Source organism: Amblyomma maculatum, chromosome 11 (assembly GCF_055883805.1).
Source record: "Amblyomma maculatum isolate TAMU_Amacu chromosome 11, ASM5588380v1, whole genome shotgun sequence".
Taxonomy (NCBI): domain Eukaryota; kingdom Metazoa; phylum Arthropoda; class Arachnida; order Ixodida; family Ixodidae; genus Amblyomma; species Amblyomma maculatum.
The window spans coordinates 68869426-68896122 of record NC_139354.1 but is presented as its reverse complement, the minus strand read 5'-3'; the positions used below and the strand labels follow the sequence as shown (position 1 = coordinate 68896122).

General features: G+C 45.8%; 1 protein-coding gene, 8 non-coding genes and 1 pseudogene across 9 annotated transcripts; all 10 read right to left on the bottom strand.

Moving 5' to 3' along the window:
- Window positions 1-2223: 2223 nt before the first annotated feature.
- TRNAG-UCC (transfer RNA glycine (anticodon UCC)) lies at window positions 2224-2295 on the bottom strand. The gene has a single exon. It is a non-coding gene; the product is annotated as a tRNA-Gly (tRNA).
- A 109-nt stretch (window positions 2296-2404) lies between these two features.
- TRNAG-UCC (transfer RNA glycine (anticodon UCC)) lies at window positions 2405-2476 on the bottom strand. The gene has a single exon. It is a non-coding gene; the product is annotated as a tRNA-Gly (tRNA).
- Window positions 2477-2585: 109 nt separating this feature from the next.
- On the bottom strand, window positions 2586-2657 carry TRNAG-UCC (transfer RNA glycine (anticodon UCC)). The gene has a single exon. It is a non-coding gene; the product is annotated as a tRNA-Gly (tRNA).
- A 109-nt stretch (window positions 2658-2766) lies between these two features.
- TRNAG-UCC (transfer RNA glycine (anticodon UCC)) lies at window positions 2767-2838 on the bottom strand. The gene has a single exon. It is a non-coding gene; the product is annotated as a tRNA-Gly (tRNA).
- Window positions 2839-2947: 109 nt separating this feature from the next.
- Window positions 2948-3019, bottom strand: TRNAG-UCC (transfer RNA glycine (anticodon UCC)). The gene has a single exon. It is a non-coding gene; the product is annotated as a tRNA-Gly (tRNA).
- Window positions 3020-3128: 109 nt separating this feature from the next.
- On the bottom strand, window positions 3129-3200 carry TRNAG-UCC (transfer RNA glycine (anticodon UCC)). The gene has a single exon. It is a non-coding gene; the product is annotated as a tRNA-Gly (tRNA).
- Window positions 3201-3662: 462 nt separating this feature from the next.
- On the bottom strand, window positions 3663-3734 carry TRNAG-UCC (transfer RNA glycine (anticodon UCC)). The gene has a single exon. It is a non-coding gene; the product is annotated as a tRNA-Gly (tRNA).
- A 2992-nt stretch (window positions 3735-6726) lies between these two features.
- On the bottom strand, window positions 6727-8726 carry LOC146174066 (uncharacterized; annotated as a pseudogene).
- On the bottom strand, window positions 8667-8738 carry TRNAG-UCC (transfer RNA glycine (anticodon UCC)). Its single transcript has one exon. It is a non-coding gene; the product is annotated as a tRNA-Gly (tRNA).
- A 1485-nt stretch (window positions 8739-10223) lies between these two features.
- Window positions 10224-17669, bottom strand: LOC146174064 (uncharacterized). Its single transcript, XM_084585322.1, has 2 exons — window positions 16542-17669; window positions 10224-10232 (listed from the first exon to the last, which is right to left on the bottom strand). The coding sequence occupies exons 1-2, from the start codon at window positions 17667-17669 to the stop codon at window positions 10224-10226; spliced, it is 1137 nt and encodes a 378-aa protein (XP_084441448.1).
- Window positions 17670-26697: the final 9028 nt, after the last annotated feature.

The following is a 26697-nucleotide window of genomic DNA, read 5'->3' as shown; positions in this document are numbered from 1 at the left end:
AAAAAAGATCCACGATAATGGTAAAACTCGCAACAACCAGACTTCGGCTATCACGAAAGGTTTAAAATTTTTTGAGGACAGCCAGTTCATCGAGCACACTGATCCAGTCAGGTGGATCAGAAAGCACCCGATACGTTTCTCTAAGGAGCAGCACACTCTCGATAAAGTTCTCGCGTACAGAACGCGTGTTGCACTTGCATCCTTGTTTTCCACAGGCTGTGGAGGCTCAGGACCATGACTAAATCCAAAGGAATACCCTCACTCTCGACTGGCAGGAACCGTATGCCATACGGATCTAACGGAAGGTCTTTCTTTAGTGTTCTCTGGAGAACATCCCAGTGAAAGACTGGGTCCCAGCAATCCAGAAAGACGTGCTCGATTGTCTCTGGTTTTTTGCAAAGGAGACAGTCTGTTGTCCAGGGAACGAATAAGCCTCTTTCATGTAACCAGGTTTTAACAGGTAATGTGTTGAAATGTAGCTTAAAGAAGAACGTTTTAACTGAAGGCCTAACTGGCATCTTTTTCACACGCTTTAAGACATCCTTTGTTTAATTAGTATAAAAAGTACATTTAATTTCCAATTAAAAAGTTTATTTAAATTAAACAATTTTATATAGATTTATATTATTAATTCCTCTAATTGTTGTTTTTATCTTTTTATTTTTTTTTTAGTTTTAAAAATATTAATTCCAAAGAAAAATTATCTCCTTTTGAATGCGGATTTGACCCGTTTTCTTATACCACCGACGCTTTTTTTTTCTTTATTGCATGAATTGGTACAAACACATCAGTAAAAGATCGTGGTTGCCATGCCCCTTGGCTGACAACCGTGTCTAATGGACTTTCATTACCCCACAAGTTCGCCCATCAGACTCAAGATCTCCTCCGCAGCGTCTTGCTGCTTCAAAATTTCTTTTAGTTTATACACTTGTTCAACAAAATAATCACATACAGATCGTGCATCGACATCACAGTGTCTATAAGCCATCCTACTCCTCCAAATACTGTGAAGGCCCAATAGCATGATGGGGTCATACTGAAAATCATCATTAACAGTTGTCAAGTACCGAATTCCACGTGGCGTCAATGGCAGGTCTTTTTTAAGTGTCCTTTGTAACACATCCCAGTAAAACACCGCATCCCAACAATCCAGGAACACGTGCTCAACTGTTTCAGGTTTCCTACATAGTAGACAGTTTGAGCCCCATGGTACAAAAAGACCCTTTTCTTCCATCCATGTTTTGACTGGGAGGGTTCCTGTATGCAATTTAAAAAAGAATGTTTTTACGCCCGGTGCAACAGTCATGTTTTTAACTTGTTTGAGAACATCTTTCCTTGGGCTTTCACAGTATAATGTTCTGTACAATGGAGCTGAGAACAATTGTGAAATAAGATCCTTGTACAGCAGCTTAGGTGGTAGCGTCGCTAAATACTCTACAGAGTACCTCACGCGCAAAAACGTGAACGACCACACCACTTCTCGCAGGAAGCGTGACACAGTGTATCCCAGAGCAGAGAATGAGGAGACTATAAACTCTGGAATTGCACTGGATAGCATGATTTGCATAAAGGTTCTCAGGAATGCATCTTTTTGGTCACGTAGGAAACAAAACCTTAAAACCATCTGCCGCACATATACATGCATTAGAAACAACCCTCCGTCTTTAACTCGCCGAAAGAGATTATCTCTGCTAATTCGTTCCCAGTTGGACGACCAAAGAAGACCGCAAATACACGATGGAACCTTTGCATATTGCTTCGAGCACAATACAATACTTGAAGTAAATACATTATTCTTGCCACCAAAAAGGTATTGCATACAGTCGCACGGGCGAAAATAGAGAGGTTACGTCCCATCCATCCTTTCGTCCTTTCCCGTATTTCTTCCGCTTTTTCATTCCAGTAATTCGTATTTTCCCCGTATTTGTCCAATGGGACTCCCAAATAAACTCCGGGTTTTGTAGCCCATCTTACTCCACAGAAAATTTCCGGTTCGTCTTCCCATTCCCCGTGCCAGACTCCGAGACTTTTATTTAAATTAACAGCACTACCAGTCTGCCTGCAATACCTTTGTGTAACTTTCAAAGCTTCCGAAACGCTTTCGCGATCGACGCCGGACGGAATAGCCGCATTTGACGTTGGCTTTTCTGTTATGCCCATTCAGACCAGCTGTGTGATGTGGGCTGCAAGTTCTGCTATGATGTGACAAAAAAATTAAAATGCTGCGTCGGCCGGGAATCGAACCCGGGTCAACTGCTTGGAAGGCAGCTATGCTAACCACTATACCACCGACGCCGGACGGAATAGCCGCATTTGACGTTGGCTTTTCTGCTTTGCCCATTCAGACCAGCTGTGTGATGTGGGCTGCAAGTTCTGCTATGATGTGACAAAAAAATTAAAATGCTGCGTCGGCCGGGAATCGAACCCGGGTCAACTGCTTGGAAGGCAGCTATGCTAACCACTATACCACCGACGCCGGACGGAATAGCCGCATTTGACGTTGGCTTTTCTGCTTTGCCCATTCAGACCAGCTGTGTGATGTGGGCTGCAAGTTCTGCTATGATGTGACAAAAAAATTAAAATGCTGCGTCGGCCGGGAATCGAACCCGGGTCAACTGCTTGGAAGGCAGCTATGCTAACCACTATACCACCGACGCTGGACGGAATAGCCGCATTTGACGTTGGCTTTTCTGCTTTGCCCATTCAGACCAGCTGTGTGATGTGGGCTGCAAGTTCTGCTATGATGTGACAAAAAAATTAAAATGCTGCGTCGGCCGGGAATCGAACCCGGGTCAACTGCTTGGAAGGCAGCTATGCTAACCACTATACCACCGACGCCGGACGGAATAGCTGCATTTGACATTGGCTTTTCTGCTTTGCCCATTCAGACCAGCTGTGTGATGTGGGCTGCAAGTTCTGCTATGATGTGACAAAAAAATTAAAATGCTGCGTCGGCCGGGAATCGAACCCGGGTCAACTGCTTGGAAGGCAGCTATGCTAACCACTATACCACCGACGCCGGACGGAATAGCCGCATTTGACGTTGGCTTTTCTGCTTTGCCCATTCAGACCAGCTGTGTGATGTGGGCTGCAAGTTCTGCTATGATGTGACAAAAAAATTAAAATGCTGCGTCGGCCGGGAATCGAACCCGGGTCAACTGCTTGGAAGGCAGCTATGCTAACCACTATACAACCGACGCATTTTTTTTCTTTATTGCCTGCCTTTGACACAAATACACAGCACTGGAACTCAAAACAGCAGGAAAAAAGGAATAATATATGTACACAAAGGTAGCTAGCGTTGCCTAACACCCACTGAGGGGCAGGCATTGTCATGTTAAAATTCCTTGAGCACCGTCAAAGGTTCCAGCTTTGACAGCCACTCGGGAGCACATGGTTGCAATTTAAGCACGTCGAGCCATCGCTGCACACTTTCACGGAAATACATGCGGGCTGGCCGTGCATCTGGATCGCAGTGATAACCAGCCATTCGTTAGACCAGGTTATGTTAATGTGCCTCCACAGTATATGGCGCGCACTATACCACCGACGCCGGACGGAATAGCCGCATGTGACGTTGGCTTTTCTGCTATGCCCATTCAGACCAGCTGTGTGATGTGGGCTGCAAGTTCTGCTATGATGTGACAAAAAAATAAAAACGCTGCGTCGGCCGGGAATCGAACGCGGGTGAACTGCTTGGAAGGCAGCTATGCTAACCACTATACCACCGACGCTTTTTTTTTTCTTTATTGCCGGCTTCGACACACAATACACAACATACAAAAGTGATAAAACGTGTCAGCAAACCTTTAGCGGACACGACGCGTTAAAATTTATTTATCTCTACCAAGCTGTTAAGCTGGTCTATCCATTCTGGTGGTTCGGGGAGTGTTCGATACACTTCCCTCAAACGTACAACACTTTCTATAAAATGTTCCCGCACAGGGCGCACATCAACATCTGCATTGTTGAACTGCATTCGCGTTTTCCACAAGCTGTGGAGGCCGAGGAGCATAATCGTATCCAGTGGACTATTGTCAGTGTGTGAAACCGGAAGGAATCTTATGCTGTACATATCTAGGGGTAATTCTTTTTTCAATGTCCTTTGAAGCACATCCCAGAAAAAGATGGGATCCCAACAATCCAGGAATACGTGTTCTATGGTTTCAGCTTTCTTACATAGGTAACAGTTAGTTGTCCAGGGTACAAAAAGACCTTTTTCATGAAGCCATGTTTTTACTGATAACGTGTTAGTATGAAGTTTAAAGAAAAAGGATTTGACCGAGGGTAACACCGGCATTCTCTTCACTCTGTGCAAAACATCTCCTCCAGGGCCTCCACATAATGGCAAACGGTAAAGTGGAACTGGAATCATTGCATCCAATAAATCTGAGTACAATTTTTTCCGCGTGACATCACTCAAGTATTGCATCGAAAATCGCGCATGCAGCATCCCGTATGCAAGTACCACTTCGCGTAGGTACCCTCTCACAGCCCCACCCATAGCATGACAAGAGCATACCACATATCCTGGAAGGAGTCTGCACAGTCGGAGTTGCACAACTGTGCGCAGGAACATGTCATTTTGATTTCGCAGAAACATAAATCGTGAGATGACTTGCCTCAAAAACAAATGTGCAAGGCCTAGCCCACCTTTTTTTGCAGACAGGAACAAGTTTGTCCGACTGGTTCTTTCCCACGTCGATGCCCAAATAAAACGGCGAAAACACGGTGCAATTTTTGAATGCTGATCCGAGAGGCACTGAGCACATTCATGACATACCATATTTTTGCAGTGAGAAATAAATTGCACACGGTAGCCCGCGAAAATACAGATAATTGCCTTCCTTGCCACGCATCAGCCTTTTATTTTGCATTTAAAGTTTCATCTTTCCAATACGAATCAGGGTCCCGGTATGCTTGGAGAGGTACACCTAGATATATTGTAGGAATCGTTCACCACTGCAGTCGAGAGTAGTACTCTGGCGTGTCTTCCCAACTGCCGTGCCAGAAGCCATAGCTCTTTTCCCAGTTTATTAACGCCCCCGTAGACTGACAATATTTGTGGACTACATTTGTGGCTTCACAGATGCTACATTAATCTGAACAGAAAGCCGCAATATCATCGGCATAGGCCAATATTTTAACATGCGCTGACTATAGCCTGAAGCCCGTTACGCTCCCATTATTTCGGATAGCCAAGCAAAGAGGCTCAAGGTAGAGTGCAAACAACAGGGGTGACATGGGACAGCCCTGCTTAATTGACGACCGCACTTGCAGGCTTTCGGTTAGTTCTCCGTTCACTATAATTCGCGTTGTGCAGTTGGCATACGCCATTCTGACGCCGTCTGTTATTAAATCCCCAACACTGGAGTGATCCAATGTGGCAAACAGCACATCATGCGACACCCGGTCAAATGCTTTTGCGAGATCCAGTTGGATCATTGCCACACGGTCACCAAGTGCGTCACAACATTCTAGTACGCTTCGAGCTACGTGAATGTTCGTGGCGATGCTCCGTCCCTTTATGCCACAAGTCTGATGCGTGCCAACCAGCTTTGTTATCACACATTGCAGCCGTCTTGCCAACACTTTCATAAACATTTTATAATCAACATTGGTGAGGCTTATCGGGCGATAAAACCCCTCCAACAAACGCTTTTCCGGTTCCTCAGTTTTCGGAATCAGTGTGATATGAGAAGTTCTGAAGAACAGTGAAACACGGTTTTGCTCATAAGCTTCATTGATAACCTTCAGGAGGAGGTGAGTTATCATTGGCTTAAACATTTTATAAAAGGACGCCCCTAATCCGTCAGGGCCCAGTGCTTTACCAGCTGGCAGAGCGTCTATTGCGTTCTCATTTCTTCGACGCAAATTGGCATTTCTAGTCGCTCCTTTTCTTCATCATCGAGCTTGGGCATTAAAGACAAAAATTCTGCTTCAAAGACCCCTACCATTTTTCGCGGGTGACCAAGTAGGTCTTTGAAATGACCGGCAATTACATGTTTGATAACACTGCCATCCGACGAAACATCATTCCCACTTCGTATTTTCCGTATTTCCTTACGGCTCGCGTATCGCTTTTCGTCCGATAAAGCACGCTTTGATAGGTGCTTCAGCGGCCCACATCTTCTCAGACCGTGCGCGAATAACCGCCGCTCTGTACTTATCTGTATCTAATCTTTCCAACTGTATCTTGATGCTCCTTAGTCCTTTGGAAAATGTACCTGGTTGAGCGCATTCTACACCAGTAAGGAATTCTAGTTGCTCACACAGGTGTTTTTCGTTTTGTTTCTGTTCATATCGCAGTTTGCTACTTTTTTCAATTGCCTTCAGTTATACTGCCTGTTTAAATTCTTCCCAGCCCACAGCAATACTTATCGGCTGCTCTGCGAGCAACTTTTTTTAGCTCCTCCTCAACGTCCTTAACGTAACCCTCGTCCTCCAACAATTTCGTGTTGAGTTTCCATAGGTCCCAATTAAAGCTGTTTTTGCTTTGATTTCTGCCAAAGTTTGCAATCACTAGACAGTGATCACTAAAGCACACTGGTCTAACCTCATACGATGTACACAGCGGCACTAATTCAAGCGATACATACAACCGATCAAGTCGTGCGTGGCTACTGCCTTGAAAATGAGTGAATTGCAGTTGAGTAGCATTTGCAAACACACTTCCAACATCTTCCAAGTTGTGACTGTGAATAACTGAACGCAGGATCTCCGCACTCTTATCCTTCACTGTCAAGCATTTTACACGGTCTTCAGCGTGACAAACACAGTTGAAATCCCCCAACAAAACTATGACCTTTTCACAATCTAGGTACGTCTGGAAACGTTCAAAAAACATTATTCTCTCGGAAGCTATATTAGGTGCATACACACACATAACTCTGAAGTTTACATCGTAATGTGAAAAATCAACAATCAGGAGCCGGCCACTTTGACACGAAAACAGCGACTGCACATTTATACCACCATTGTTACGTATGAAAAGGGCACAGCCGCCAGAGGAACTAACTGAATGACACACACAAACGTCGAAATGCAGTCTGAAAGCGGACACCATTCGATCTGTCGCTTCTTGGCTATCAATTTTGGTTTCTTGAACAGCTACTACGTGCACATCGTTCTCAATGAAAAGGCGGTTAAGCTGGCACTGTCGCCTTCTTGCTCCGAGGCCCCGTACGTTTATTGTAGCTACACGTAGCGCTTCAGGGAGGTTGATTGCCATGTCGAAGAAAGGAAAGGACCCTATCTCATGGTGTCTTCCTAAACGACAAACCCCGGAACCCCATGCCACCTCTGTATGGCATGAACTACACAAAACTACGGAGGCGGTTTACCCGCCTGTCGTTATTCTACAGGAATGTTCGGATGCGGCTTCAAGGTCGAACGCCTCATACCTGATGTTTTAGTCGGCGGCTCGTCTCCGCCACTGGCACCAAGTTGGGGCACATTCGGAGCGAGTTGCTAGTGCGGCCGTTTTCCGACCGTTTGGCTGACCGCTGTACCGAGAACGTCCATGGGCTGGGTGTCGCTAACCACAGAGTCAGATAATGGCACAGCCGCACCATTCGGCACGACGGCGATGGCCGATGCAGACTCTGGGGAAGACTTCTCGGGCGTTGCGCCAGCGACAGGTTGACACTCCAGTTGATCCGTGTGTGGGGCGCCCACCGTGATCTCTTGCAGCGACGATGCATTAGCCGCTCTTGATGCCTCCTCCGCGTCGGCTTCATCCACGAGCAGTTCGGCAGCGTCTACGCTGCTCACGGGCCCGGCGACGCTGGCGTACGTCCGAGAACACTGGGTCTCGTCATGTCCGAAGCGACGGCAGGAACCGCACCGTGGAATGCGGCAGTCACGCCGAATGTGGCCCGTGCCTCGACACCGCAGACAGAGGGGAGCCCTGCCCGCAACGACCACAATGGCTAGCTCTCCAGCGACGTTCACCTGGTGGGGCAGGTCGTCCAGCTTCACGCCGGCATTCAACTTCAACGTCACCAGCCTCGTGGTCGAACCCTTATCCGCCACACCCTGTGCGCGCCACCGCTCCTTAGATATGTCGGTCACTTTGCCGAACGGCGCGAAAGCGAGCCGCACGTCCTCGTCCGGTACGCTGGCAGCAGCCAATGTAGCTTCATTCGGATGTCTCGGTTCGCCGATTCAATCACGAGGCATCGAGCAGCTTTCACTTTCAGCTCACCCATTTGCACAATCTTCTTTACGCCCACATCGTCCTTAAAGGTTACGGCCCAAACGTGGCTCATGCGGTACGCCCCTAGGGCGATAACTTCCGGCAGGAGCGATAGGGGAGCGAGCGCATCCCGGAAATCTTCCACCCGGTATGGGCGGACCATGATATCTCCGTGCAAGAAAAAAGTGTTTAGAACGAATCGTCCTGTAGGCAAACTAGGCAGTGCGACCTGGTATTCTTCACCCGATGCAAAAATCCTGTCACCGCGGCTCGACATGGCCGCTGTAGCCGCTCCAACGGAGCTCGTCATAACACGTCCGCCACGCTCGGTGGCCGGAAGTGGAAATCTCTATAACACCGATGCCGGACGGAAAACCCGCATTTGACATTGGCCTTTCTGCTTTGCCCATTCAGACCAGCTTTGTGACGTGGGCTGCAAGTTCTGCTATGATGTGACAAATAAACACGCTGCGTCGGCCGGGAATCGAACCCGGGTCAACTGCTTGGAAGGCAGCTATGCTAACCACTATACCACCGACGCTTTTTTTTTTCTTTATTTCCGAGGTATACATGAACAACAAATTGTCACACTTAATAATACACTTCAGCTGCCCTTGAGCTGACGCGTGTGAGGTTAAAATTTCTTCAATTTTACCAGGCCATCCAGAACTTCTGCCCACTGTGGTGGGTCGGGGAGCGCGCAGATACATTCCCGTAGATAAACAGCACTTTCAACAAAATTTTCACGTACACTGCGAATGTTAATATCTTCATGCCTTACTTGCATCCGTGTTTTCCACAAGCTGTGGAGGCCCAGAAGCATTATTAAATCATAGGGTACGTCTTCGTTCTCCATCGGTAAAAACCGGATGCCATAAGGGTTTAGTGGTAGCTCTTTTTTAATTGTTCTTTGTAGCACGTCCCAATGAAATACTGCATCCCAGCAGTCTACGAATATGTGTTCAATTGTCTCTGGCTTCTTGCAAAGCAGGCAGTTTGTCGTCCAAGGGACATAGATTCCTTTTTCGTGAAGCCAGGTTTTGACGGGTAGAGTGTTCGAGTGCAACTTAAAAAAGAACGTTTTGGCAGCCGGTCGAACTGGCATCCTCTTCACTCGTTTTAAAATATCCTGCCCTGGGCCTCCACGGTAGGGCTCTCAATACAAAGGTGCCGGCAGCATTATTTCCACTAGGTCCTTATACAGCTTTTTCTTGCCAACACTATACAAATATTCATGGGAAAAACGCACTTCTAACAACTTGTAAGAGAGAACTACCTCGCGCAAATATCCTGTGACAGCACCACGCATGTTTTCACTTGAAGAGACAACAAATCCGGGTAACAGCCTTTGCAGCCGCACTTGCATGACTGTTCTTAAAAAGGTGTCGTTTTGGTCGCGAAGCAAGAAAAAAAAAGCGCGATACCACTTGGCGCAGAAACAAATGAATCAAACCAACTCCTCCGCTTTTTAAAGAAAAAAATAAATTCGTTCGCCTCGTCTTTTCCCAGGTCGAAGTCCAAAGAAAAACCGCAAACACACGATGAATTTTTTGAATGGCAGTTCGTGACGCACATAGAACATTCATTACATACCATATCTTTGAAATCAAAAAAAAAACATTGCAGATGAACGAGCGTGAAAAGATTGACAGTTGTCTTCCCTGCAATGCTTCCGCTTTCTCTCGCACTCTATTTGTTTCTTCCTTCCAATGTAAGCTAGGATCGCGATAACATTGTAGGGGCACACCCAGATACTGCATTGGCACGGAAGACCATTGCAATCGGGGGAAAGAAGCCGGTTCAGCATCCCATAAGCCATGCCAAAAGCCGGAGCTTTTTTCCCAGTTAACCCGACATCCAGTCTGGTCACAAAACTTTTCAACAACGTTAACCAATTCACAAATGATCTCTCTGTTTTCACAAAATACTGCAATGTCGTCCGCGTATGCAAGTAGCTTCACATGCGCCGATTGAAGCTTGAAACCCGAGATGCATTCATTGTTGAGAATGGCCAAGCATAATGGCTCTAGATAGGCTGTAAAAAGCAGAGGAGAGAGTGGGCATCCTTGCCTCACCGAAGAACGCACTGCGAGACTGTCAGTGAGATCGCCATTCACTATAATACGCGTCGAGCAGTTTGCGTACGCCATTCTCACTCCCTCCACGATTACCGAGCACAGGTTACAATGCTCTAGAATGGAGAAAAGGATGTCGTGTGATACGCTATCGAACGCTTTTTCCAAATCCAGCTGAATCATGGCAACCTGACTACCAAGCGTGTCTACACATTCCAGTACGGTTCGTGCCACATGTATATTTGTGGCGATGCTGCGACCTCTTATGCCGTACGTTTGGTGCGGTCCGACTAATTTGGCTATTACACTCTGCAATCTCTTCGCTAAAACCTTCATGAAGATTTTGTAATCAACATTTGTCAGGCTTATTGGCCTATAGGACTTCACCAACAGGCGTTTCTCCGGATCATCAGTTTTTGGAATAAGTACGATGTGTGACGTAGTAAATGATAATGGCACTTGTTTGCGTTCGTAGGCTTCTCTTATCACTTCCAACATAAGGCTGGAAACATGGTTTTTAAGTGCTTTGTAAAAGGAGGCGCTCAGCCCATCTGGTCCAGGGGCTTTCCCACATGGGAGGTCATCTATGGCCTTTTCTATCTCTTACAATGTAATAGGCATTTCAAGGCTCTCTTTCACATGATCTTCGAGCGATGGCATTAGCCGTAAATATTCTTTTGGAAACCCTTCACTATGTTCGCGCGTATTACTCAGAAGCTCAGCAAAATGTTTCAGAATCGCACACTTTATATCTTTAGCATCGTTTGTAATCTGCCCTTCATGTCTTATTTGCATGATTTCCTTCTGGCAAGCATACCTTTTTTCATCTGATAGCGCTCGCTTTGTCGGCGCCTCGCCAGCCCACAGTTTATCGCTTCTTGCACGTATAACCGCGGCTCTGTACTTCTCAGCGTCGATTCTTTCTAAATGAGATTTCACATCTCTTATTTGCTTCGTGAACTTTCCTGGCGCACAGCTTTCCATGCACAACAGGCACTCAAGTTGTCCATGAAGTTCCTTTTCTGTTTCTTTCTGTTTGTACTGAATAACACTGTTCTTTTCTATTGCTTTTATGTTCACCTGCTCTTTAAATCTTTCTCATTTATCTGCATGGCTTTCTTCATGCACCTTAAGCAAACATTCCAAATCGTTCGTGATTGCCTTAACAAACTCTTCGTCCTCCAAAATTTTCTCGTTTAGTTTCCATAGATGCCAGTTGAAAACAGATTTCTTAACCTTCATTCCAAAAGTCGCACTAACAAGGCAATGATCACTAAACGAAATAGGTTTTACATTATAGTCGGTACAGTTTGGAACGAGATCAATAGATACATACAGCCTGTCCAGTCTCGCATGACTATCGCGTTGAAAGTGCGTGTATTCCGGACGGGTTCCAGCAGAAAACACATTTCCAATGTCTTCCAAGCAATAGTCATGCACCAATACATTCAACAGTTCAGCGCTCTTGTCTTTCACTGGTCTAATCTTCACTCGATCAGTAGCAGCACACACACAGTTAAAATCGCCCAACACAAGCAAAATTTTGTCACATTTCAAGTACGGCTCGACTGAATAAAAGAAGCTTTGACGATCACTTTCAACATTGGGGGCGTACATACAGACAGCACGCCAAAATAAATTTGAGAACAAAAAGTCAACAACCAAGAGTCGGCCACTTTCGCATGCAAATACGCAGTGTACGCTTATACCCAAAGTATTGCGAATGAAAAGAAGGCATCCGCCTGATGCCCCCACAGAGTGACAAACACACACATCAAAGTTTGCATGGAAAACAGACACCATGTGGTCTGCATGTTCCTGAGATTCTATCTTCGACTCTTGAACGGCTAATAAGTCGACTTCATTATCTATACCACCGACGCCGGACGGCAAACCCGCATTTGACATTGGCCTTTCTGCTTTGCCCATTCAGACCAGCTGTGTGACGTGGGCTGCAAGTTCTGCTATGATGTGACAAAAGAAAATAAAAATGCTGCGTCAGCCGGGAATCGAACCCGGGTCAACTGCTTGGAAGGCAGCTATGCTAACCACTATACCACAGACTTTTTTTTTTCTTTATTGCCTGACTTTGACACAAATACAACGCACTGGAAAACAAAACAACAGGAACAAAGGAATAATATATGTACACAAAGCTAGTTCGCGTTGCCTATCCTCCACTGAGGGGCAGGCATTGTGATTTTAAATTTCCTTGAGAACCGTCAAAGGTTCCAGCTTTGACAGCCACTCAGGAGCACATGGTTGCAATTTAAACACGTCGAGCCATCGCTGCACACTTTCACGGAAATACATGCGGGCTGGCCGTGCATCTGGATCGCAGTGATAACCAGCCATTCGTGCGCGCCATATACTGTGGAGGCACATTAACATAACCTGGGCCGGCTTGCACGATAAAGTCCGAGCTAAGTCCAGACTTATATGGTGTCTTTAGAAAGACCAAGCTTATTTAAGACGGCTCGTGTTCCGAACGTCGAACGCTTCGGGTTCATGTTCACCAGAGTGGCTTCCCAGAACGGCCTCAGCAACCACTTGGGGCATTTTTCCTCGTAACACAATCTTAAGCCGCAAAAAGCAACGGCACGGATTTTACACAGCGCAAAATTGACGGAATGTGTACATCTTACAGCAAGGACAGTGCTAGCGCATCCCTGTATTTTCCTAATTTCTCTACTTAGACACCTGGCGTCCTTGTGTCTTATTCAAGACAGCACTAGAGTCGTAATCATACAAGCGACTTATTCAAGTCAGCTCTGAAGCCCAGTCTTGACTCCAGTCTTAAGCGGCCATGCTAGTGGCCTATTCTTTAGACTCCAGTTAAGTCTGGACTTAGCTAAGACAGTCTTAAGATTGTTTTGTGCAAGCGGGCCCTGGTCTAACGGCATATCATCGTGGTTATCCAATGGCAAATACCTAATGCCATGGGAATCAAGTGGCAACTGTTTTTTAATTGTCCTTTGCAGAACATCCCACAAATACACCCCCTCCCAGCAATGCAAAAACACGTGATCTATTGTCTCTGGCTGTTTGCAGATGAGACATTGGGCCCCCCACGGTAGGAAAATACCCTTTTCCTCCATAAATGATTTTACACTCAAAGTACCGGTATGTAGCATAAAGAAAAAAGTTTTAGCTCCCGTAGCAACTTGCATTTTCTTTACGCGTTTTAATACATTACTTCCTGTGCCTCCATAGTATAAAGCTCGGTACAAGGGCACCGGGAACACCCCTTCACAAACATCCTTGTATAATGTTCTCCTGTTAACATTATACTTAAATACTCTTTCGAAAAACGTGCGCTTAAGAATTTCACGCTCAAAACAATTTCCCTAAAGAATCCAAAAAGAGATCCCGGCATACATTGCGTATAAACTACGAAATCAGGCAACGCTCGACCAAGTCTTTGTTGACACACTGTGCGCAAGAATGGATCACTGGCATCCCTAAAAAACATAAACCGGTTGACAATCTGTCGCACAAACAAATGACCCAGACCAAGCCCTCCATGCTTCACCTGCCGGAACAAATTTGTCCGACTGCACCTCTCCCAACTCGAGGCCTAAACAAACACCGCAAAAACTCGATGCAATTTTTGCACATTTACGCGGGAGCAATGCAACACTTGCATAACATACCATAACTTACTAATTAAAAACAGGTTACAAACTGCGGCTCTTGCAAATATTGATAATTGAGCGCTTTTCCATTTCTCCGCTTTTTCACGGGTTTCTCTGACCTGCTCTAGCCAGTATGGCTCGCTTTCCTTGTAAAATTCCAAGGGCACACCCAAGTACTTTGCAGGCGTTGTAACCCACGACACATTAGCGAAAGTGTCGGGGGTCAGCTGCCATTCTCCGTGCCAAAATCCCAGGCACTTACCCCAGTTAACTTTACTCCCTGTGACTTTGCTAAAATGTTTTACCACATCCACTGTCCGCTTTATACTCTCCTTATTTACACAAAAAACCGCAACGTCGTCTGCGTAAGCCAGCAATTTGACTTCTGACTCCTGCAGTCGAAAACCATCAATGTCATTGTTTTGTAGGATGCTTAAACACAATGTTTCAATATAAATGCCGAACAAAAGAGGGCTGAGGGGGCAACCTTGGCGCACCGAACGTCGTACGTTGATGGGGGCCCCCAGTGAATTATTGACAATTAATCTCGTAGTGCAGTTACGGTACGCCAAGGCCACTCCCTCTCGAATAACAGAGCCGAAATTAACATGGTCTAATATACTGAACAGAATAGTATGCGCCACACAATCAAAAGCTTTCTCCAAGTCCAACTGCAGTAAAGCAACACACGCATGAGTTGCATCGCAGCATTCGAGCACACTTCTCGCTTTGTGAATGTTCTGAAAGATGGATCGCCCTTTGATACCGCACGTTTGGTGAGGGCCCACTAGTTCGCCTATAACCGTTTGTAGTCTGCCAGCAAGCACCTTCATATAAATCTTGTAATCAACGTTTGTCAGAGCAATGGGCCTGTAAGACGACAACTGCCTAAGCTTATCTGGTTGGTCAGTTTTCGGAATAAGTACTGTGTGCGACGATCCGAAAGACGAAGGCAGTGCCTTCAGCTCATACGCTTCATTAAATAAGGCACACAACAAAGGAGATAGCTGTTGCTTGAACGCTTTATAAAAAGCCGCACTCAGGCCATCAGGCCCGGGTGATTTCCCAGGGTTTAAATTTTCTATTGCCTGCTGCACTTCTTTTTCGCTTATTGGCCGCTCCAGTCTTTCTTTTTGTTCGTCATCAATTTTTGGCATCGCGTCAAGAAAGGATTCTTTAAAACGGTCCAAATTAACCTCTCGGGACGAAAATAGCTCTTCATAATACTCCCGGAAAGCTTTCGCGATTCCTTCGTTATCGGTTTCTGTGCGTCCTGCCCAATCTACCTCTGCCACGTGATTTCGCCTTGCATTTGCTTTTTCTATTCCAACGATCTTTTTGTCGGCGTCTCATCCATGGCCAATTTTTCCGCTCTCGCACGTACCAGTGCTCCGCGATAACGGTCTTCGTCATTCAGTTGAAGTCTTTGTTTTATTTTTCTAACGTCGTCCATGTATAACCCTGGCGTGTTACACTCCAGGGCCAACAATTTATCTAGCAAAGATCTTAAATGCATTTCATTTTGTTTTTCTTGAAACCGTATGCAGCTGGCCTTTTCTATAGCTTTGATTTTAATTTGTTGCTTACACAGTTCCCATTCTTGACCCAGTTCGTGGGTGTCCTCCTGACAAATATTACCAATTTCTTATTCTACTAGTCTGGTGAATTGCTCGTCATTCAGCAGTTTATTATTTAACTTCCACAATTCCCAATTAAAACCGCTACCTCCCTTTCTTGGTCCAATTGTACACTGAACCATGCAGTGATCTGAGTACGTTACCGCCAAAACATGATAATCCTGGCATTTTGGAGCCAGTTCTGCGGCCACATAAATTATGTCAAGGCGGGCGTGGCTAGCACCCTGAAAATGCGTATACTGAACCCGTCGCTCGCTCGCGAGACACTCTGCAACGTCCACCAGTGCAAACTCGTCCATCAAGCGCGAAAGTGCCTCTGTGCTACGATCCCTAAATGTAAGATGGCTAGTTTTGTCACCGGAGCTCAGTACACAATTGAAATCTCCCAGAAAGACAAGTTGCTTATCCGTGTTTAAATACTCTTCAACAAAATCAAACAAAGCAGCCCTCTCATCAACTATCGTAGGTGCATATATACAAACAGCACGCCACTCAGCCGAGCAAAAACTAAAATCAAGGACCACGCCCCGACCCGACGGAAAAGAAGCATGCGACTGCACTACAAGACCCGGCAACTTCTTCACAAACAGGACGCATCCAGCAGAAGTACCGACTGCATGGCTGACAACTGCGTAAAACCGCGACGTGAAACGTTGCACCATGCTCTCGGTCTCTTGTTCACCCTCGACTTTTGTCTCTTGAACTCCAAGTATATCGATGTCATTTTCATTTAAAAGGCGCAGGACTTGGCTCTGCTTCCTTTTCGCTGCTAGACCTCTCACGTTAAGGGTCGCAATCTTTAGTGACAGTTCATAAGCCATTTTCTTAGAGTGAAAAGAGGCCAAGAGCATGGTGCTTACCTCTCACGTCTAGCATGGCGCTAGACGCTTTCGTTGGCGCCAGAGCCATGAGGTTGGACTGGCAGACCTTGTAACAGGGGCGGCTTTTCGGCAGCTCTCCTGTCCGCCGAGACATTCGGTCTTGGTTTGAAGGTCGCCCTCCTCCCTATTGGCGTTTTTATCGGCGGCTCGTCGTTGCTAGCTGCCTCTGCCTTGCTTGTCTCACTTGTGCTCTCGTCGTGGGCACGCTTCGCAGGGCCTTGGACGTTGGTCGCTCGGCCGCTGCTCTTTTCAAGGGTTTCCTGTCGGCCCGCAGACTCCGGAAGTTCAGTTTTTGAGCTCTCGGCATCGCTCACACTTTCTTCCTCTGACGGTCCGTTGTTCGGTAGCGTGACTTCCTTGTCTGGCCTACTGAGTATCTCGTCACCGCCCCCCGGGGGCACAAACATGCCTGTCGTTGCTGTTAGCTTTTCAGCTTCTCCGACCCCCTTTGCGGCCTCTTCTGTCTCTGCGACATCCATTTGGTGCTCCGTTATGTCCGCCCTCGCTGTCGGTGCAGTGGCCACTGCATACGTTCGTACGCAATCTTCCTCGGAGTGGCCAAAACGCTTACATGTCGAACACCGCGGAATTTTGCATTCCCGGCGCACATGACCGGTCCCGCGGCAGCGCAGGCACTGCATTGGCCGCCCAGGCACCACAACAAGGGCCAACTCCCCTGCTACTCTTATCTGGTGAGGCAGGCCTTCTATCCTCATCCCGGGCTTCAACTTCAGGAGTACGGCTCTCGTTGTGGAGCCCTTTTCGTGCACGCCCTGGACTCGCCACCGCTCACGGGTCACTTCGGTCACGTCACCGAAAGCCGCAAAAGCAGTTCGGATGTCCTCATCCGCCACGCCATGCAACATCCAGTGGAGCCGTAGCTTCACCTGTTGGTCCTCCGGGTCAATGACGATGCACCGTCGACCTTTCACTTGGAGCTCCTTGAAGGCTACCAGCCGCTTGGTTGCTTCAGTGCTGCTCAAAGTCACCGCCCAGACATGGTTTATTTGGTAAGCCCCCAAGGCCACCACGTCTGGGAGCGTACCAGTCTTGGCCAGGGCGTCCCGGAAATCTTCAACCCTGAAGGGTCGCACTCGTACGTCTCCGTGCAAAAAAACTGTGTTGAAAACAACACGTCCGGTGGGCAGATGCGGCAAAATGAGCTGATATTCCTTATCATCGATTGCGTTAAGCCTGTTACCGCGGCCAGCCTGGGCCGCAATCACCGCTCCGCCGGAGCTCATGATTCTGCGTCCGTACACGCCGGTGGCCGGAAGTAGAATGACTATACCACCGACGCCTTTTTTTTTCTTTATTGCCTGACTTTTGCAAGAGAATACAAACACACAAGAGATTGATATAATAAGCCTACCAGGGGCTGGCTTCGTCGTTCTGAAATTTCTTTAGATCCATCAAAGGTTCTACCTTCGGCAACCACTCATAATTATCATCGACAAACTTCACAATCTCGATAAAGCAATGGAGAGCCTCGCGGAAAAAAATTCGTGCAGGACGCGCATCAGGATCACAGTGATATCCTGCCATGCCGGACGGAGACGCCGCATTTATCGTTGACTTTCCCCTATGCTCATTCAGAAAAGCTGTGTGATGTGTACTGCTAGTTCTGCTACCTGCTTTTGTCCCCTTCCAGAAGCCCGCTCGTGATTTTGCGCTAACAGCGCCGACGAGAACAGCGTCAACACTAGATTTACCAGAAAACGGTGTGTTTAACGTTTTGATTTTTTTTTTATTTGATCTTTGTTTATTTCAATGCGCGAAAAAAAACGTCTGTTTTCATCGCGTATTCTTAAAAGCGGTATAACGTTTTCATTTTTTTTTTTTTTTTTTTTTCACTCCGTCAGAGGAGCCGTCAAAGGCGGCATGCACGATGTTCAACGCCCGTCACTAATGCAGTCACTTATTTCTGGCGCATTCGAGGAGGAACTGCATTCATTTCATATACGCTTTTTGCAATTTATTGAGACGGCCCGCATAGAATTCGGCCTAAATACAAGGAAAAAAAATGTTTTCAATAGCTGTTTGCTTACACAGAAGAGAAAGTGTCGATTTGTGAGAAGCATTCACGCTATTGAAATCCCCTAAAAATATGGAACACCAGTGTACTGCCCAGGCGTCTTTCTACAAGGAAGGCCATATGCTATAAAAAATAAACATCTTGTATCTGGCAAGATGACCAGGCGTGTGTAACGAAACTGCAACACAAAAAAAAAAGAGAAAGCAACGAGCATGATGGCATCGAGCATCCAATTTCATTGGGAGGCCGCAAGCATCGTACGTGGGCGACTGTTGTAATAAAAACTGGCAAGGCAGAAGAAAGGAATGCTGGAAACAACTGCAAGAATGAATCATCTGATTGCATAAATTTTGTATAACACGTAAGCGAGAGATAGAGACAGCAAGTGAGTTCAGGACTAGCGTTTCATACGCCAAGCGTGTCAAAACCTTTCGACTTGAATTCGTGGACTACGTGTTGACGTTGTGTGCACCACTCTGAATTCTGGTTTACGAAGTTCTGGGGGCAGTGGAAGAACACGCTGAAACGCCGGCTACAAGTGCTCCTGTATAGTTTAAGTGTTTTTGTACGTCTCAACCTCATCGTTTTTCTGCAAGCCACAAAAAAAAAAATTTGATTGCAAACTATAGGTCTATAACACGGGTAATATAAATGCGAAACAGCGTCTAACAGGAAAGTATCGTGGCCTTGTCATTCTTAGAGAACGGAGTTCCTGTTCCTTGTCTTTCCTTGCCTTCTCCTATACGAGGTTCCGTCCTTGTGTTATTATTCATTCTGTTCCCATCAGCTCTGCAGCCTCTTCGGCGAGTTCACATGTTGTTTTGACCTTCAGTTACGCTTTCTTTGAATTCCAAAGCTCTGAAACCTTTTCCATAGGGTGTCACTGCAAGCCTGGAAGAAAGAGGACAAATTAAAAAAAAAAATTGGCACACTCGGCAACGAAAGCAATGCTTCAATTGTACTGATCAGACAAGGTAGTGTTTCGTGAGTCGCATTGGGCACGTCTGACACGGTCAGAAAAATAGCTCTTCGTTCCACACCGTCTAGTGTGCTCTTCTTTGTCTGCGTGTTTCAAAGCATTGTCTATTGTTCGCGAGCAGCATGAGGTTGGTCTGTGCGCCTCCGTTTTATGACTCCATCGAGCGGAATTCAAATGAACAATCGATTGACTGCGTTGGCATGAGGGCAGTGCAGCTGCGCCTTCGTTGGAAAACAATGCCTTCTAAAGCCCGAAACAGGCGTTGAGTCCTACTTTCTCTCGAGACAAAACGAAGTTAAAGGAATGGCCTGCTCGCTTTTTCGGTTTGGAGGTTTTGAACGTTCTGCAGCCTTCTTCGTATGTGACTGTGCTCTAGAATTCGCCATATTATGCTCCTCTAGACGGAGCTGCAAGCGTATGCTGTCAGCAAAGCAAAAATTGCTAATCAAATTCAACTAAACATTATTGATTATGCAGCGCTGTTCTGCACATTGTCAGACTTCTGTAATATACCTCTCATTACTTGGACCTAGAAATTTTTATATTCATGATACCAACACCATCCCGCATGCCTGACTGAAGCGTTTCATGACTATAATATTCCCTTTCTCACTTTTATGGTCCCATTTATTGTTTTGTAACGATTCCAACTTGCAACAACCACTCTTTTAGGTTGGCAATATTCATAATATAGATAACTTTGAGTAGAAAGAAAGATGTCACATGAACTGTGCGACTTGTGACAGTGGCATCGGTTATTGACATCGTCATCCTCCCTCATGGAAAGACGATGAGGACATCAGGACAAAGTCTGCAAGCTCTGCAGTGTGTGTGAGCTGCGGAACCAGCTGATGCTCATATTATCAACCTTGACGCAATATATTAAAACCGGCAAGGAAAGATGCTGCCGGCTGAAACTGAACGCAGGACTCCCACTACTATCGAATACAATGCCTCACCCAAATAGCTTTTATAGCGTTTTTTTTTCTTTACTTCTGTAATTACGTGCCTGAAGGTAGCATAAACATGCAGGTGTTTAGTTCAGCAAGTGACCGCGCAAAACCACAAGCAGTCTCACATTCCAAAAAACATCATTAATAGTTGATCAGATGAACGCAAATGATATCATCTCGCGCATGTCGTGACATCGCAGCTTACTCTGCAGAGAATATTTAATCGAAACATGCGGGTCAAAACTTTAGCTGATAAAAACTAATTATTATAAGGTTGACCGATATATTCACACGGGGATATATAGATCGAAAGAAAGGGTTTAGTGCAGCTAGCAGCGCAAAGGAATAAGAATGAAAGGGGTACAGCAACAACACGGACGCCGCTAAGGTCTCCAAGTAAACCACCTGTGTCCCTTTCGCTCCGCTCTGGAAAAGAGCGCTATTGCAGGCCGCAAAGCACGCCTCACTCGCGCAAGTCGCCCTTTCAAAGCTTCAGACCGGAGTTTTGTCTATCCATTCGGCCTCCCACTGGCCCATTGGAGGCACGTGCTGCGGCAGGCATTGCGTGCTTCCGCGGCCGCTTTGCTTGCGCTCTTTGTTCTATGTAAACGATGACTTTAGTGAACGCAAAACGTGGTGGCAGTTACAATGAATTGAAACTGTCACGCTGATGCGACGAGCGAAGTTGTGAAAACACATGGACCAGACGTGCAGCGTTAACAGCAAGCAAATAGCCGCACGTGTTCAGAAGACTATGAACAATCGGTAGTATACGGCCTTTTGTTCTTAAGGGAAAATGCTGAAGCCAGCCATCATCTTTGCGTTCGTATAATTTAGAATGATGCTAGCTACTCTGACTCCAATCAAGTACAAGACTTTATTGTAAAGTCTATAGAATATGCCATTTTTGTTCACATTGCTCCACCGCATATTGGCACGTGTGGTGACGACAGTCCGGCAGGAAGGAAGCCAGAGGACACCTTACGAGAGCTTTTTTTTCTCTTCAGAGAGGGAGGCAGAGGGGAGAAAGGTATGCTGGCTTGAGCTAAGAAAGTACAGTGCAACTCGGCGCAAGTCAGCATTCAGTGCTTGACTGCAGTTGAGAAACATAAATTTTAAGGATTTGGAGTATAAGGAACTGAAAAAACCTACAACCCTGAATAACGCATAAATAACTGGCCCGGGCTACAAACGACCCATGTAAGTCTTGTTACAGGGGCTAGCCATTCTAGTCTTGTCTCATCTACTGTCAAAAACAAAGCGATGCAGCCGCGTGGTGGCGGTTTCCAGCATATAGAGCAACATTGAAACCCTTTGCGGCAGGTTACATATAACCACTCTGCTTAGTACGGCGAACGACTGCGTACGTTGTTTTGTATGTCACTGGGTTATATGAGGGAAGCACAGCCCGCAGTGCTTCCCTCAGCGTGTATCACTACAAACGCACACAATACGAACGCAGTTTTAAGGTGGAAGATCCGTAGTTTTCGGAGCTATGAGCATTACTTGAAGCTACTGTTTTAGAACAGTCTTTGTTGTTCGTTAACAAATTATTAGTAAACAAAAAAAAAAAAACAGCGGGAGCGCACCAAAAATAGTTTACAAAAATAATTTATAAGTTTGTCGTGACATCAGATTTTCCTGTAGCTATGCTTCTCTTTTTGTACCTCTCAATTTTTGTTCTATTGCACTTTTTTGTAGTATGTGGTTCTGTAGTACTTTACTGTCGTAACTACACAAAGTTCTGATGTTACTCCAGAAAATTCTGTGGTGGCAGTAGATTCACTGCCTAAAACTGAGCAGAAATTCTGTTGTTAAATCAAAATATCTTCAGCAGCTTTCTTTTTTTACATTAGATCTTACATTAAGTCATCCGGCTTTTACATTTTCCTGTCAACAACTTGATGCAGATAACAGTTTCGGAGCCTAGCGCGTAACCAAAGATTAATGAAATGAACGCAATTTGGCACAGACCGTTTGTTGCCATGGCTGAACGAGAGATAGAGAGCCACAGTGAAAAAGAAAGTCGTGATGAAGTAAAAAGACATGACGATTCAAAATCGTCTACAGATGATCAAGCTTGGTTCGGGAAACGGAAGGTATACCAAAACTGTCAAAAAAAAGGCAATACGACATAAACAAAATGTGTCCATGAAGCTAAATGAACAAAAAATCGCCATGATTAAAATAATAACAAGATGCAAAAACGGCCATTGCATGCGCAGCGGCCCGAAAGATATTACAAGAGGACTCCCAGTCTCCACATAGACTTAAATTCGGTAACCGCAGCTCTTCCGCAGCTTTTATGTCGATCTTCAGAACAGTACCGCGGCGCCAGCATAGTTTGAAAAGAACGGTTAACTGCGCTTTTCACTCATGCAAAATGAACCTAGCCTCAGAAAGAAGTAACGAGAGCAGGAAAATAAGGCTAAGACGAATAGGACTGTCGGAGACAATAGAGTAGTTCATTTTCGTGACGTAGAAACCGCAGAGATAGTGACGACGACTTTTAAGCGAAGACACACAGCCAAAACGTTAATAGATCTTTAAAGGGGCTGCCAGATGAGGCACCGAGATAGCGAGAGAATGAAAGGTCGATGAGTGCTTTCGTCCTTAGCCACTTGCATGGGACGACATAAGTCGTGAGCACAAAGCTCCTGTCATTCAGTGCAGAAAAAGGTGTAGATAGAACCTCCTTATAATGATGGTCATAATCACGAGACTAGTAGTGTAACTCCAAGCGAACGGTGATTAGCTCTAAAAAAAACTCCGGGTGCACACCTACCTCAAACCATCATTGAAACCAGCATAGTCTAATCCCGCTCTCCCTCATTCGATAGGAAGTTTAATATATAAAGATGCAAAGAAGAAAAATGCACAAATAGAGCGAAATCACTCCGTTTGGCACGGTATAATGAAAGCGGACCTAGAGCCTGTTTTATTCGTTGGCGGCACTGACAACAAGAAGGGAGGAAATACGAACCAAGGGATCAGGTTATAAAACTGCACCTCGCTAGTACGCTAGACTTATTTCACTCTTGAAGCTAGACACTGAAGAGGTTTTCGAGCACCGCTGAACTCTGGGATTGCTAGACAGCAGATCTCAGAAGCATAACTCTAGCAAATCCGCTGTTTTAGAGGATGGAATCCTCGCAAGAGCAGGCAGCAATCACAAAATGTGACCGCAATCATACAAAAAAATGCAGTCAGCGTTCAGCTGCGCTGTATGTTTTTGAGAGATTATACCAAACGGGGATTGGAAGTTGCTTGAATAAAATATCAGTGTCTCGCCTAAGTAAGAAAGAATCAATGTAAAGAAAAATTACCCAAAATAAACACATACTTTTTATTAAAGAATGACCGAGTGGAGGATAATTCTAGAGAAAGTGTATTTAGTTGTAAGGAATATGAACATTTCCCTTACATTCCAGCAATGCTACGTTAACTAGCGAGGAAAAAAGGATGCTCAGTGAGATCGCAAACTATGCAGTTAGTGTTCAACAAGCGACAACGCTGCACGACACTTATTCTTTACGTCTTTTATAGTTATTTAGTCATTCTCTTTCGTCTTACAATGCTTTCTAACCCACTTTCCTATCCATCAATATAAGGTAGGAACCCAAAACCTGCGCCAGCAATAGGGGAGGAGAAGCCGTTTGTGCATTTTGAAGACGCAGGCATGAGCGTATATAGGCAAATGACCGCCGGTCATTGTGAACTAGGGCACAGGGTTTTCACCTTACATAAGCAGGCATGCCAAACAGGGCCTTCCGGTCGTCAGAGATGTAGTTTCGGTCGCCAAAAATCCATCCTAAATGAGGAAGTCAGAAGCCTCGAGGCGGACGGGACAAGGTATTGGTGCTGCCGAGAGACTTGAGAAAAAAAAAAGGGAAAGACGAGCTGCCAACAAATCGTCTTGTCTCCCTCTTTTCACGCTGTCTAAAATGAACGTCAATAGAGCGCGACCGACGTGAGAACGGCAGCTGTCAGGCGGCAGCGGAGGGCGGGACAAGGCGCCGGTGTAGCTGTGTTTTCGGCCGGAGCAGTACATGACAGCCGTATATAGTACTCCTGTAGACGAAGAGCACAGTGAGTGAGCCGCCCTGTTGGGTCTTGCAAGGACAGTCAACACACGGAATGGTACCTCGGGACGATGTCTAAAGGGCGACTCTAGACAGCTCAGGCGTTCTTTCTTTTGTGACGGAGTGCATCGGATTTGGTTTTGTCAGGGCAGGTTCGCGTAGGAAACTACGTATTCGCCAAATATGTATTGATGCAACCTGAGTGCCGCAACTATAGGCCAACGCCACGGGTATAGGTGGGAATTGGGGCAAACTTATCGGCCCCGCGGGTCTCCTGACGGCGCCGGCGTCATTTTCGTTTTCAAGCTTTGCGTTCGCTCCTATCACCTCCGGTACCGTGCACACAACGATCCACGCATTGCTGTGCTATCGTCCTGATATCGTCAACTCACTGAGCTAACCTTTCCACCACTTCTGCAGCATCATCATTGAGGACATCCTTCAGCCCAACTGCTACTATCACTAATTGCGCCCTGCAAAATTTTTCCACACTCTATTATTGGTCTCTTTCAGCACTGCGTTCTTTGTCCTCCCTGGGAAGGTTCCAACTGATATTCGCTTATCACTTTTTGCAAGTTACAAGATAGCTCGACTGCACCTGCTCATGTTGGAACCCCTGCGATAAGCACCCGGGCATTCTCCCTCTCCCTCCCGACTGCTGGCTCCTGCTTCGGGTTGTCTGTCTCCTTCTCTCTAGAAATTTCTTTGTTCCCTACTTCTTCCTTGTTTCCCAACTTCTTAAACGATACTTCTGAATAGCTGTGTCTGTCCGGCCCTGACTGAACTACTTTGTTTTCGCTGTCCGTGCCAGTGCCGGTCCCAGCCACGTGGTCCGCACTGGAATGTCCTCATTATTTCTTCCAAGGACAGTGTCGGCCCTGCTTTCCCTGCTTTCTTCCATTTGAGCAAGCTGTTCCAGCAGCTTCTCATTTTCTGCCCTTACTATGCTTAGTAAGGCCTGCCCGCCAAGCGCCAGCAGATATCTGCTTCCGCACTCAACACTAGACCGGCCTTTTCTTTTCAAACCAGTCTAGGCGCGCACTCAGCACGCAACACTGTGCCTCGATGTGCGCGCACCATAAAAAACAACCATGCCTCCCGGCTCCTCTACAGAGTAGAAATGCATTTCAGGCAATATTCTAAAGCCTCTGTTGCAGCCTGACTCCCACCACACGAGCTACATTATCAAGAGCAGTTGTAGACCGAATTTGGTTTCAAAATATAATCTTATTTTTTGTGGTATATAAATAAAACTACATTTAAATAAAAGGTGAATATTGCATACATCGAATTACTAGTTAAAACGTAAACATATCGAATTAGTTACCGACTCCTAGACCACTGAAACCCCTCAAACGAGTCTGATTTTGATTTGGGATGTTTACTAAGGGGGACATAACTCTGTAACGGGAAGCCGTAAACAAACGGGAGTGATACCAAACGATTTGTCTTGATGAGTTTTATCGGAAATGATGCATCGTATATGTCAATCACGTGATCGTAATTTCTCCGCTAAGCGGCGCTAGACGACGTATGCGTGAGTATGTAGAGCAGTCTTCTCGGGAGCTGAATTTTTTTCTCAGCATAATAAACGATAATTTACTTGTTTACAGGCTATCGCATTGAAACTGATTCTATTATCGTTTGCGTAAGTAAAATGCGAGAAAACCCAAACATCTGTTATCATTTGCAAGGAGGTTCTTGGTCTTTTGTGCCAGAAGGGAAAAATGAAATAAACATGGAAGCAGACTCATCAGCAGGCTAAAAGCACTAAATGAATTTCAAGAGCAAAAACACTAGCAAGAAAAAAAGCTACCTGAGTCGAGCTATGAACTAAGGTCTCCCTTAGAATTTTTGAACATCATCCGTGTATGTTTCAGCCAGTCAACCCACAGTTACCAAAATTTACACACACGTTAGTCAACAACTATATGTATTTAGTTAGGTCGAAACATGGTTAACAAACTTTCCACAAATGTTAGTCAACAACTACGCTGTTGACTAAAGGTAAATATTCATTTCGTTTACACTTGTTGACCACAGACAGCAACCTGTGTGGAAGCTGTTGACTCCCCAAGTTTTCCAGTCTGTCAACTCTTTGTCAATGCTCATATTTGTAAGGGTTGCACCACAAGATGGCAACATCTGTAATGTAAACTACCCCGTTGGCTATTTTCATGGCCTTCTCTCGTCTTCCTCACCGTGGTCATTCCACCTGCTGAT

Coding starts and splice junctions, on each gene's coding strand:
- LOC146174064 (XM_084585322.1), bottom strand. CDS start 17,669: ATGAGCTCCGGCGGAGCGGTGATTGCGGCCCAGGCTGGCCGCGGTAAC.